General features: G+C 41.6%; 1 protein-coding gene across 2 annotated transcripts; it reads left to right on the top strand.

The window, feature by feature from the left end:
* Positions 1 to 1,117: 1,117 nt before the first annotated feature.
* Positions 1,118 to 12,654, top strand: CD28 (CD28 molecule). 2 transcript variants are annotated; one of them, XM_009088052.4, is made up of 4 exons: positions 1,118 to 1,275; positions 7,356 to 7,709; positions 7,963 to 8,081; positions 11,114 to 12,654. In XM_009088052.4, the coding sequence occupies exons 1-4, from the start codon at positions 1,131 to 1,133 to the stop codon at positions 11,252 to 11,254; spliced, it is 759 nt and encodes a 252-aa protein (XP_009086300.2). In that variant the 5' UTR covers positions 1,118 to 1,130; the 3' UTR covers positions 11,255 to 12,654. The 2 variants fall into 2 exon arrangements, with proteins under 2 accessions (XP_009086300.2, XP_018767150.1); XM_018911605.3 differs by having other exon boundaries at positions 11,117 to 12,654.
* Positions 12,655 to 14,492: the final 1,838 nt, after the last annotated feature.

Raw genomic sequence — 14,492 nt, forward strand, 5'->3', positions numbered from 1 at the left:
CACATAAATATACCAGCTAAGGCTGTTCATAAATTGCATTTGCATTTTCTGATAAAACATGGTCTAAAGGCTTCAGATACTAAGGGATATGAAAGAATAGTACACGATCCTTCACCTCTCTCTTTAACTGACCAATTTTCTTGAAAGTCTTCCTGCTAAATGCCTTCCCTTTTCTCTCAAATGAATCAGAGATAGGGACAGGCATTGATACAGCTAAATATTTCTACTTTGGTGGACCAAAATAAACAGTTAATAACCAGAGCTCCTCACAGTTATAAATGTCATCACCGGGCTCTCACAACCTGCTCTTGCAAGGGAGAAGGTGACATTGAGCTTGCAAAGCAAAGGAAGAGAGAGCATTTACCTGATGAGCTGAAGAAAAAACCTTACATAAGGTGGCCTCCATGAAAGCACTGACTGAGCAATGCACTTGCTGCATGCTGCCTTTACTCTAGATGTTAACTGGATTACAGTTGCACTCATCATAAATTGGGATATTTTTCAAAATGTGACGTTATTCCAAATCACTATTTCCTGCACTATTGGCTCTGCATTCAAGGCAACAAGCAGATGCAGAGAAATGACTGAAGAAACAGCTGCCCAAATATGCCAGTGCTCCCAGGGCCTGGGAAAGCAGACAGAAGCAACATGGCAGGCCAAGAGAGGAAGGTTTCTGCTCCTAGGAGCAAGGAAAGGTGAAGGTTCCTGAGCACACAACTTCCTGAGGGGCCAGGTCTGGCCACCAGGAACTTAAAAACTGATGTTTGCATCTTCCATCATGATGGAACCAGTATACATGTGTACATACACTTGGTAAATAAAGAACACTGCATCCCTGGGGAAGGCCATTCCTTCATGACAGAAGCAACCTTGCAGAGACCCAAACATAACCACACTTTGCAATACAGGGTTGAAATGAAGGCCCCTATCTTGAAATGAAGGCTTCCAGCACCTTTTAAGCATTGCTGAACTTTGCAGAGGCAACTTCTTAAGACTAAACTCATCAAACAATTAAACTTCCTGTTCAAGCATCGCAGTTACAGTAGTTTTACTTGGCAGTGTATCACGTGCTGCACAAAGAGGAGGAGAGAGATTGTGTAAGCAATTCTGAGGGTGCAGCCCGGCCACACATGGAAAGAAGGCTGGTGCTGTGGGGCCCTGGGAGTCACAGCAGTGCCTGCAGGGGGTGGAGACAAGGCAGCAGGCCCACCATTAACACCATGCTTCTGGGGATCCTCGTGGTGCTCTTCTTCATCCCCACTGCTGATGTAACAGGTAACAAAAACCCCCCACATTTCAATCCTTTCCGCTATTGTTTTCTCGGTTTGAAGGTCTGGGAAAGGGGAGAGGCAGCATGCTGCAATCAGATCAACTTGATATAACCAAGAGGCCAATTCTTTCCCTGCCAGAAGTATCCCTCCAAGATGTGACCCAAGAGCTTTCTTTTAATTTGACTTCCCTCTAGATCCATTTGGAAATTGCATGCATAGGTAGAGGGGTGTTTGTTTCACCTACTCCCTGGGCTTCACAAGTGCCTTTTCTTGGGGGCAACGGGTCTGAGCAGACCTGGTGCCAGCACCTGTCTTGGGGCAGACTCTCCACATCCCCAAACCTACTTCTAAAGCTTTAGGTTTCCCCATGGCCTGGCTTGGTGTCATGGGCTCCGACATTAGGTGCAACAACATCCTCACAGGATTAGCAAATAACTGCTCAAAAGCAGAGTTACTGGGCTCAAAGATGGAAGGATGGGACTTGCCAAGTTTCTGATTTTTGCATTGTTTAGTGGTTTACCAATACTTACTAGACATCTAGTTTCTTTCTGAAGATCTTGAGGAAAAAAAAAAAATCTGAGATTCTGAAATCCTGAGTCTTAGTGAATCTTCCTGACTCTTCAGTTATTGTGGCTGTGGGTATTTATCTTGATGTTGGCTTGCTGATACAGTGTTCCTATGTTCAGACCTAACATGTCTTTCCAATGGGTATGTTTAATGAAAAGCAAGGCAAGGGATGCTGGCTTTTTCTAGGATAATCTTGAGACAATTTTTCAGACTGCTGTCTGTGAACTGCGGTTATTGTGTCTTCTCCAAATATCAGTGTTTTGTGTTTTCCAGGGAAGTTACAGATAGGAATAAAAATCTGGTTTCCAGTACAAATTTTTAAACACAGAGAACATCTTAAAAAGTCACTTTTTCTAGCTTGAGAGATGCAATTGAATCTATTTTTTCTCATTTCTACATCTTTCTTTCGTAGTTCTTTTCCTCATTGAAGGCATTGTAGTTTGTATGACACTGTGATATACATTTTTTAAGAAATCATAGGGATTTTTTCCCTTGTCCTTTCCCATGTTTATAATCCTGTGTTTGCAATATCATAATTATTTCCACAGCAGGCCCCTGGACTGTCAAAGAAGACACTAATTCCAAGAGGGGATAAGTATCAGCAGTAGGTTAACAGTTCTGAACACATTTCCATGAGGTGTGAACAGCTTTTAAGCAGTGCTTTTGAATTGCAACAAAATAAATCTCAGCGTGGGGTTCTCAGACACAGGCGTTATGCCATGGCTTTATAGACAGACATACGCTTGCTTTGCACAAAGACCTTGTGTTTCTCCAACAGATTCACCAAGATTGTTCAACCTCTTAAGAGAAGCACATGAGGTCATTTGCTTCTTCATCCTTTCCCCATCCTTCACTCTTAATTTTCAAGATGATTGGTCCTTAGTACATGGAAAACATTCAGGCAGGTCAAAACCCTGCAGGACTTCCTCAAGCCATGAAGTGCACTATAAGCCTCAGGTATTTTGGTTTGGGAAAATCCACAGAATTCATCCTTTTGTTAGATTATACCAGTGGCTGCTGCAGGTTGAGTTTAAATCATAGAAAGGGACTTGAAATACTAGTTCAGTCATTTCCCTTTTGCAGAAACAATAACGCTTACAAAGTTTGTCCTCCTCCCCTTTTTGCTGGCTAAATTATTACCTTGCTGTGGACTGTCAGAGAGGCAGCTAGATCAAGAGTCTGGTATTTTGTGAAATAAGTACTATAAGGAGGTTCCCACTGCAGTGTACCACAACTGACCTCATCTTTATGCTATCCACATAACCTTCTGCCTTATGGTCTCTGGGGGTTAAAATCAACTTCTAACCTACCCAGATTACCAGAATGCAAAAGATGGATGAGGCAAGGTTAGCTGAGAGTAGGATGACATCAACTAATTCCTGTTTTAAAAAAACAAATCACAAACTGCCAAGAAAAACTCCTGTGCTCATACTGGGTTTGATTAAAGCAAGAGTGTCACCTGGGCTTTCTGGAGTACTCCTGCAGTACTTGCAGCAAAGCACCAGAAGGAGAGGATCCCCCCCAGCTGCCCATCACACAGCTAGGTGGCCTCAAACCAAAGTAAATGAGAAGGACCCTTGTATCTGGGAAAGAAGAGTAAACATAACTGAACAACAAACCAGCTGCAGCAAAATCAAAATAGCTTTGTTTAGAACATACCTGTGTGCCTTTCTGCCTGTGGCTTAAACAAATTCCTTTCAGTTTTTTCAGTTAGGTTTTTCCCTATCCCCCAGGGAGTTAGGTGGGCCATTTCTTTCCTGTGGTTACAGAAATGTCAACTTATTTTAGATACCTCACTCTGGAAAATAGCTTCTTGAAGTCAGCTGGCATAAAAAAGGAAGAAGAGTACTAAATATCTTAGCAGAATATTTTTTCCAATAGCTGCTGATGATTCATGAAGAGTTCTGGTGATAAAAAAAACCACCTCAAAATAGTTATTTTCCGTACTTTGTCAACTCTATTTCACTTTCTTGGCAAATAGAAAATATGAAAAATGTCAATGAAGTTTTGCTTGCATCGGGTTCAATGATCAGAGAGTCAGTATTTTACAGATATTATAGATGGATGGCATTTTGTTTCATGATCCAAAACCCCCTCACATGTGATTACAAGAACTAGGAATAATCTGTAAAAAGCTTAACAAGCATTCAGAGATCTTACACACCATTGCATATAAATCCTAAGATCATGAGAAGGCTTGCAGCCTGTGTACACTGACTGAAATGATTTTACATTTTTAAAGTCACTGCTTTTTGAAACTGTAAACAATGATTTTTTTGTAACTGGTATTTCCCTGGCTGGGCAAGGCCAATATACAGATATTTATTACTACACAGCATGGCTGAAGACAGCTCTGAAGTGGCAAACATCACTCTACTTAGGGGAATGGAAACATCAACTAAATGTTTCAGAGTTTCACCATTTAACGAACCCAAAGTGACACTTATAAGGAAAAACTGTCTCTGTGAAGGCAAGAGAAGCCTCAGCCCATATTTGCTCAGAATGGGCTAGATCCTACTAAGAGTGTAGTCAAATCCTATTCAGATCACCCAGGAAGTGAGGGATGTTAGGCATTACTTTTTCATCCCCATGAAACTAGCACACATATTAGTATGACTGACTCTTCAATTCAAAACAACCTCCAAGTCCAGAGGAGGAGGATGACAGCAGGGCTTCTCCAGCATGCTGGTGGGGTAAGCTTGCCTTGCCCCTGTTGGCATTGCAGCCCAACCAATTCCTGTGGTGCTAATGAGTTCTTCCCATAAACAAAAACAAAAATAGCTCCTTTAATTTAGATTTGAACTACTAAAGCCACTTTGTGAAAGTAGATTTGGGTGCTTAGCTTCAATCGTGTAGGAGCTGTCTTCAATTAATGACCCAAAAATGAGCATTTCCCACTGCTCAGCCAGTCTCCATCCTAGCATCAGCAGCATGGAGCTGGGTTATCAAGCCTAGCCTGCAAGACAAGGCAAGCAGATTGGATTATAAATACAAGAGGTGAAAATAAGTTGAAGGAATTTGTCATTTTAGGTGGGTGTATCAAAAGACACTAGTTGCCAATTAGCACTGTGTCATGGCAGGGACATAAATAGTCCAGAGCTGTAGTTAAACAGTGGAGTTCAAGGCATGAACTCACAGGTCTAAACATCAGGAATACAGGTTAGCTGATGACAGCAAAGGAGAGGGGGTTAAGTCATTGGGGTCTGCAGAAGAATCTAAATAGCATCTGAAGGCAGTCCCTCAGGGGTGGGATTTTCAGTGTTCTATGACTTTCCTTTTGCCACAGAGAAAATATGATCAGGTTGAGCAATAAATATCCATTAGTTTTCTATAAGTACTTGCAATGAAAACAGGCAAGAATTTTTTGAAGTGTAACGCTTCTGTCTGTTCTGGGACCCTATTTTGGTTGTCAGCTCTGAGACAGAAAAGGTCTCCTCTGAAGGTGTATTCAGTCCCTGTGACAATCAGGGCTGTAGTAGTGCACAAATACTGCAAAGCAGTAGAATAACTGTCTCGTGCGAGATGTGTAGAATTCAGCTGTGCTAAAGGTGGGAAAATTCTACTGCAGATTTGCAAATTGCCATGTAGGCCAAAGATCAATTTTCTGGCCAACAAAAATATGATCAAATACCTTGTCTAAAGCAGTGGAATCCAAACCTCAACCCTTACTAGAATGCCTTATAAGCCTATGTGAGAGCTTTTGTCGGAAAGTGCTGATTCAAGGAAACCAAATTGTTTTGCTGAAATGTCTTCATTTTGATGAAAAGTCACCACAGACACCACCTTGAGTAGAGACTTGCCTTCTCTGTTCTTACTTAGCCACTCTATTCTAGGATTCAAAGACCCTTGTCTCTTTATGCTGGCCAGCCTGGAAATGTTATCCTACACGCAAAGTTTCACAGTATTTTGGTTGCCTGGAACATGGAATTTCAGAGCTGTTATGAGCTCTCCTCCACCTCCTCACTAAGAATGTTGAGCAAAGAGATGGAAGGAGGATAAGCTATATACAATCTTTCTTTGCTAAAGATGGGCAATAGAGCATTCCCTGTCTCACATCTTCTCTCATTTGAAGCAAGAGCTGGTAAATGAGACTTTCAATAAGAGAATTAAGAACTTCAGCAGTTTCACAAGTTCTGCTGGTAACTGGAGAACCTGCTAGCCAAAGGTTGTTTTTACTGCCCACACCCTAGCACTAGTCCTTGCCATCTCATGCATCTCTTGTGTTTACACCCTGGACCACATTCATCCCAAAGGAGTATCCTGCTCAAGAGGCTGGAATACTTCATTTTTTTTGAGCAGGCATGAATACAATAAACATCATTTGGTCCTAAATATTGTTAAAAACAGTTTTAAACACTAATTTTCTAGGCATTCTGGTTTCAGCCTCCTTCCCACTTCATTTCTCTTACTAGCCTTTTTGAAGTGTCTGCCACAGGGACTAAGTAGAAAGAATCTATGTTTGCACCACATTTTGAGGACAAGAAGTACAACTGTCATTCTAAAAGCCATAGTGGTTCTCAGGGATCTGTCAAAGACTATCCAGACCTCATATTAGCTGAGCTTGCATAAAGACTTAAGCAGTCATATAAAAGCTTTGGCAAGTCTCTAGATTGAGAGCCACAACTCCCTTCCTCTTACTTAGGTGTTATCATTTGAAAAGAAGGGCCTCATTTGTGCAGGATGACTTTTCTTGGAAGAAGCTGTTGTTCTGCATAGTCCTTGCTATGTTTCACTGTTTGGCAGATGATAACACAGAGGTCTCCATGTCAGAAAACATTTCCTGTTTATGTATCAGTCTGGTCAATTAAAATTCAATTATACATTCATGTGACAGGCTTTTTTCAAGTGCTAAGTGCCAATGAAGTGTCAGATTAGTCAGCTCCTGAGTCCTTTGAGAGATTAAGAATCTACTACAGCTGCTGGCTAAAGAAATTACTTATTTTACATTAAAATGACAGTTCATGCTTTTAGTGTTCATTGCCCAAGGTCCAAACCCTTGAAAAGGTTCAGCAAATCCACCTGCAAACTCTTCAGGAGTCCTTGAACTAAAAAGAAAATGTATAAATAATATTCTCTTATCTGACTGCAGTGTTAATTCATAGTATTTTCACTCCATAATGTTCCCCAGGGAACTGCTGGCTAAGTAAAGGATAGACCAAGAGGGCCTTAGGTATACACACAAGCACACAGGTGCAGACTAGGCTTCTGAGCTCTGATAGTTAAATCTTTATCACAGGCCACTGTCTTTGCTAGTGTTCTGACTCTAAAGAAAAACACTCTTGACCTCAGTCTCCCCTAGAGACCATAGAAAATTATTTACATGCAGGTGGATTGCTGCAACAGTAGTTCCTGTGAGAAACTGCTTCTGCAGACGGGTGGTTTTGTACTCCCTGGTAGGGAGTGTCAGCAGGGGAGAGGAGATATGGAGAAGAGTTGCATGGGAGGATGTGGGGTTCTGAAGTCTCATACTATATTTTATAAACAAGTGCTCTTCTCACTTTCTCCCTTCTCTTCCAGAAAACAAGATTTTAGTGGCTCAGCATCCTTTGCTCATTGTAGCTAACCAAACTGCAACTCTAGTTTGCAACTACACATACAATGGGACAGGGAAGGAATTTCGAGCTTCTCTGCACAAAGGAACAGACAGCTCAGTTGAAGTTTGCTCTTTTTCATGGAATGCAACCAACATTAGGAACAATTCAACTAAAGAATTCAACTGCCAGGGGGATCATGATAAAGACAAAGTCATCTTCAATCTTTGGAACATGAATGCCAACCAAACTGACATCTACTTCTGCAAAATTGAGGTCATGTATCCACCCCCATACGTCTACAATGAGAAGAGCAACGGGACTGTCATTCACGTGAAAGGTAAGCTGAGAAACCATTGTAGGCCAATATCCTCCCTATACACATTCCCTACATAATGACTGGAGGGAGTTTGTTTCCTTAAAAATAAAAGCTGGATTGCCTGGCAAAACTACATTGCTGCTCTGGACTTCCTGAAGAAGAGATCTTAAAATGCTGATTTATAAAAATGACACATTGGAGCAAGGAATAAACAAGTAGATATTGATGTTTTTAATTTCATGTACTTAAGGTTTTCTTTGTTCTTTCCTTAAAGAGACACCCACCCAAATACAAGAATCTCAGTCTGCAATTCCTTTGTGGATTCTGGCAACAGTGACTGGAATTCTTGCACTCTACAGTATGCTAATAACTGCAGGTTTTTTAAACTATTGGGTAAGAAACTCGTATTTTCCTTTGCTCTGTATGCTCTAGTAGCTCATTTCTCAGGCTATACTTGCCGCATTTACCACTAACTCACTGATACCCCTTCAGTACAGGATGACAGTGTTTCTTCATCCCAGCTATGTATGCACACCCATGGCATACCCCAAAAGAGCTAAAACACCAGATGCTTTCTAGGTGGGTCATCAGGCCTCTACAGTAGAGTCCTACAGCAGATAATAATGCCACAGTGTTGGCAGTGCCCTGCACACCAGCAATACCAGGATGTTGTCTTAGCTAGCATGAGTTCTAACATCATTATAGTGCAAGGATTTCATATCACCAGAGCTTCATACCTCCATGTTTCTTGCAGGCAGCTCCTCTAAGCACTGACTGTTCCTGGTCCTTCCAGCAGCCATCTGACTCCAGGTCCCACCAATCCACTCTTTGATACCACTGTTCTCATTGGCTACAGGTGTGGCCTGTTAAGATCAGGCCTGCTTCTAATCTTTAGTAATTGGTCCAGCTGCAACTCACTGGAGGATAAGATTACCTTCTATACCACCTTCATTTACCCACACTGTATCCCCCTACACCAGGACCCCTCTGCCAGCTGAACCTGTCAGGGAAATCTAGAACTATAAGCATTTCTGGCAAAACCTTATGAGACTATACTGACAGGAGCTCACCTACAATCAAACAATCTATAGGGAGCCCTCAGCCCAGGACCATATGCACTGGTGTCTAGAATTGCCTATCTAGCAATTCTCTTGAGCAATCACTATTTCTGTCTGCTTGACTACAAGGGAATAGCAGCACCTGGATCTCAGTAGTCCCTTGTCTGTGCATCAACAGTAAGAAAGCTGAGACAGCTTTATGGCTCATAAGTTTTACTTTCTAATGTCTTTGGAGAGTTGACTGGCCCAAGTCCCATCCGGTTCTCCTCCTGACTTGATACAGGGGCAGCAGAAGGACATTTTCCTTGCCAAGTCTTAGGACTGTGATCTCCAGAGCCAATTTATACTACTTAGTCCATGTGAGAAAGACTTGAACATAGAGAACTCAATTCCTTGCACTCTGACTTTCCCCTCTATTTTTGTTGTTAAATAGCAATTTTCAACACAACGATTATGAGGTAGCCTGTATAAAGGGTCCAGAGTCCCTGCCAGGTTAAATCTTGCATGTATACAGAAAGCCACTGTCACTGCTAGCTGAAGCTTAAGATCTGCTAAGTGTTTCACAAAAGAACACTTTCTCAATCTGTGGCATTTCTAATGGAAAACAACCAAAGGGGGCACTGCCGCAGGAAAATGAAAAGGCCACTTAAGTGGTTCTTCTTTGTGCCCTATTGTAGAGGCTGACTGAGGAGAGCTGAGAGGATTACTCGAGCAGCTGCTGATGTTACAGTGCTGTGCTGGTGTTACAGTGCTGTGCTGCTGTGGCTGTGCCGCAGATGAGGTGCTATAGTTTCAAATCCACCATTTACGATCTGAACCGTTTTCTCTGTGCTATATTCATTTGCTACCTAATGGCTTCACACTTTGCCACTACCACGTCTGCCCCCAGCAAGGGTGACAAGGCTGCATTGCCATGTGTGCTGTTTACTGTTATTACCTGCTTTTATTACTGCTAGTAGTATTCTTCAGATAACATGTATTCTGATTGTGGATGTATTTAGAGTGTTGTTGAATGTAAATACAGCTGCCTAGAAGACACTGTGAATTGTAAAAAAAGGTCCTAATTGTGGTACTCGACAGACATGGCAAGCCTGATCAGTTCCTGAAAGCAGCTAAAGATTTATCTATTTTCATACAGTTCTACCTTCCCTGAAGGAAAACTGCTTTCCATTGCAAAAGTAGCAGTCTTTCATCCTGTAACAGCTCAACAATCACTCATGCTAGCAAAATGTCTTTCTCCCATGCAAAACTACCTCCTAGGTGAATCAGAAATCCTGTATTATGGAGATGAACACAGAGATAAAGCTTTGTATCTAATGCTCTACATGCATTGACTGCATTACATGGTTTAAGCAGTATGTAACTTACATTAGATCCTTTGCATATATATAACATTAATGCTAAAAAGCTTAAAATATTTCATAGTAACTGCCCCACTCTGCACATAAAACATAATTCAGCCATCAGATTTTCTAATGCAAACCTCCTCCAATTCCACAGCATCATATGCATGTATCCTGCAGCATATGCAACTATTTCTGCACATGGGAAGGAAATTTCAGTAAAAAGGAGATCACAAAAGAGGGTATGATCACTATCAAGGAAAAAGCATGGGAGCATTTTACTTACCCCTGATCAATAAAGCCTTAAAGCTATGTAAAAAACACCAAGCTTTTGCACAGCCTGCAGCAGTCAGAGGCATTTACAGAAATGCTGCTGTAGCTACATATTTCCTCTGTGAGTTTTAGGCAAATTATTTCACCTGTCTTCTGTTACTCTTATTTTTACAAGAGCTGATCCTTCCCTTGTCTCACAGGGGCATTATAAGCAGGAATCCAACAGTGGAAATAAGATGTATGAGGCCCAGATTAGGAGACATAAAAGATTAACATCAGCTCTGATTCTTTCACTCCTTGAAGGAAGATTCAGAACAGCATATGCATTGTGTCTTACTGATGTAAACAGTAGGAAAACCACAGTCTGGGCTGATTTTTCATGCTCTTATTCTGTTTGAGTTAAGCTAATTTCTCTTTACTACCTAATAAATTAGGACAGCCTTCACAGCTCAAACTCTGTTTCTGCTGAATCATTCCACAGATGAGAGAGGCAAGATGATGGTAAGAGGCATCAGTTTGTATCCTTGGTGTGCAGCATTCCTTTACCTGAAGAACTAACACTGTTAATCTCCCACCAGATAAGCTGGATACTTACTTTTAGGTTGGGCAAATTCCATAGATTATTTGATGAGAACAAATTCTTTTGTAAATGTATTTAAACCTGAAGCCGCCTTACAAAGATGCCTGCTTCTTTGAACTGTCAGCAGCTAACATGAGAGTTTTCACAGTTGCCTTCACCCTTCTCCCACAGCAGAAATCCAAAAAGCACATGTACCATCAGAGTGACTACATGAACATGACTCCCCGGCACCCTCCATACCAGAAGAACAAGGGTTACCCATCCTATGCGCCAACGCGAGACTACACCGCCTATCGGTCCTGGCAGCCCTGATCCCACCGGGAGCCTCGTGTGCTTCTGGGCAGACACTTGCTCTGGGGCATGGAAGGACAGCCTCTCATTTTCTCATCGTGTTTGTTGCTATTGATTACAGACACCTACACCACAGCAAGTGTTAATGAAACTTGGATCTACTAAAAGAAAATCCAGACCAACAAACCAATGTAAAAAGGGCGGGGGGGGGCGGATGGGGGGAAGTAAAAAAAGAATTTTTCTCCATGATGGCTGAAAATGAGGCCCAGCTTGTGTTGAGGGTTGCCAGTGGATAAGATGGAAATATGGCGTCAGATCTCAGAGCTGGTTTCTTCCTAAGACTTGTGGTTTTGCTCAGCTGTTGGAAGAAGTAGAACTTCTTATCTTTTCCAATAACTACTACCTTAGATTTAACCCTTTATTTCCTTCCCTGTATGTGTAATCTTACGATTGTTACTGTTAAACCGGGCAAAATGTAAAAAATAATATTTTTTTCTCTGTAAGACAAAGACACAGTTTGAAGTTTAAAACACATGCTTAAAAGAAGGAGGGAAAGGTCAGTCAGAAGGCATCCAAGCTATTACGCTATGGAGCAAATGATCTGCCAGGACAAATCAAGCTGATAGAAAACTAGTAAACCTTCAACATGTGAGTCCTTAGGCTGGACACATTGTACATGTTCATAAGGCCATTTGCACTCATGACCGAGCAACTCTACAGACTGAAAAAGCAAGCAACCTGAAGATGAAATCAAGGCAAGTGGGAGAGGAAGAAAGATGTCTTCATCATGAATAACCCCATTTCTTTTTTGTTTGCCTTCTGCATCAAGGGAATGCAAAGTCATATATGAAGCATTAGAAGCAGAGAGCTCAGATTTTGCAAAGATTTTTGCTTTTATTTTTGAATTTGAGATTTCAGAAGGTATTCTCCTGAGTCCTCCTGAAAATTCATGCACATCTTCAGGCACCCAGGTTGTACCAGAGCTCTTTCAAAGATCTGGGTCAAGTTATGAGTAACTAAAGACCACTTAATTTTTTTCTCGTAAGTTTCTGTTTTTTGGGGTGTGAGAGGATTCTTCATTCTCAGCATTGTAAATTGGACATGCAAGTTCTCAGACATCTGCAGGATCTGCTCTGGGCACTTTGAGGAACTTTGTGTTATCTGGAAGTTGCTTTTCTCTCTAAAGATGTTCTTCAGGGCTGCTCCACGCCAGAGCAGGACAAAGTTGTTAGCAAAATATGATCCATTCTTTCAGTCTAATATATTCACAATAACAGGACATCCTAAATTGTTAATGGGTTTGCCTTGGCATAAAATCCCTTTTCATACTGAGGAGACAATGTTTATTTTATAAAGATTGATGAATAAACAATTAAAAAAACCGACATTCCTATCTTGAAATAAAATTTGGATTAAACAACATTTAATTTCCTTCAAACTAGGATAAGAATATTCTTTCTCTCTTTGAGGAGGCAGGATGAAAGTAGAGATGTGGAAGCATGACAACAATCTACTTTGATGTCTTAAGCCAAGAAAACAACTTTGGCACTTCCAAATTGGAAGTTTTATTTGAGTTTGCTGACTGGGCCTCAAACATTCCACTCTGAGTTGTATATCACCATGAATCATGTTCCTGGAGTGTGCTGTGCCACCTCTGAGCATCAGTGAGCTGCCCCCTGCCCCAGCCAGGGACAGCAGCATCCTGATGGCAATGGTAAGCAAAGCCCAAGAGGCAGTGCTGGGCCTTCAGCATGAGAATCCAGTCATGAACCCAGCAGGCCCTGAGAGCCTTGGTCTGGTTCAGTTCAGCAAACTCAGTTATGATTGAACCGAAGAACTTCAAAACAAAGTCTGATTTATTTCTTCTCCTTTCCCCTCACCACATTCACAAACACTCCAAGGCTGACATTTTTCCACATACAATTTTTACTCTCTTTTCCTGAAAAGCCTTCACTGCACCTTTGTACTGCAGCTGAGGCAGCTAGGAGCATGTGCACAGAGCAGAGGGGAGGGAGCCAGGCAGGACACATGGGCATCGCTGCATGCTCCCAGCCTGGCCCTCCTTGCTGGCACTGACAGAGGGATGCTAATGCCTTGCCACCTCCCTCCTTACTTGGAGGGGAGATGTGAATGATCCTGTGCTGGGGCACCCAGCCACTTCCAGCAGAGAGCAGCAGGCTGAGCACAGCTCTCTGTCAGGGTATGGCACTGTCTCACCAATTTCCAGGCTGTCACGGTGTGACACAATGACATGTATGATCACATGGAAAACCACAACTTCTAGCACAAGGTGAGATGGCAAATGTGCATCAAACCCATGAAGCAGAATAGATGTTCTTTGCATAAATTGCATATATACATATTTAGGTATATATGCATCTATTTCATTGCATCTACATTCCCTAGAGTTTTATTATACTTTTGGCAATCTCCTTTTAAAACTACTAAATGGACACAGTAAATTAAATCTTGAATGAATGCATTAGGCCTGAGGCTAGTCAGAGGAAACTATTGCCTTCTAAAGCAAATATTGGTATAATTTGCTTTCCTTCCCCTAACACTTTTGTACTTTCCATATTTAAAACACTGGTTGCTCCCAGGACATGATACTGGAAAGTAAGACCTGGAACATCTGCAACAATTTGTTAATTTGTTCAACTGACCAAAAAGGAAGGGGGATACAGGGAAATATCCTGAAGAAAAAAAATGAGGAGAATTAGGACATGAGAAGTCCCAGCACTGTGTTAAAATGGACATTGCTGTTATATTAAAACTCTATAGGGACATGAATTGCAGACTGTTGGAGATGGGATACCAGTAAATTCCTTTTATCCACCACTGTAAAGGATTAAAATAAAGTGTTTGAAGAGAAGCAAGTCAGTTAAGCCTGGAGTCTGCATATGTGGATCAGCATATTTGACAAGCAGCAATCCTAATTTATTCCATCTGGTTTTAGGCAATGCATAACATGCCAGGACAGTCCTGTCCCTCCCTGGCTCTGCCTTTGGGGTCTATATGCTGTTTATGGGATGATGTAAAAAGAAACCTCCCTCTGCTGCAGCTCTGAACTTGGAAACTGTGCCTCATGGAGGGCAGAGGTAAATCAATAGGGTTTTCTGTCTTACACGTAGCTTTAAATTCAAATGCAAATATAATCCTGCCAAAGAATGATTTAATTTTTCATCCTCCTTTCCCCCACTTTTGGGTCTCAGTGTCAAATGAACATCTGATCTGTAGTCATCACATCTGAACAGCAATC

This window comes from Serinus canaria, chromosome 7 (assembly GCF_022539315.1).
Source record: "Serinus canaria isolate serCan28SL12 chromosome 7, serCan2020, whole genome shotgun sequence".
Classification (NCBI taxonomy): domain Eukaryota; kingdom Metazoa; phylum Chordata; class Aves; order Passeriformes; family Fringillidae; genus Serinus; species Serinus canaria.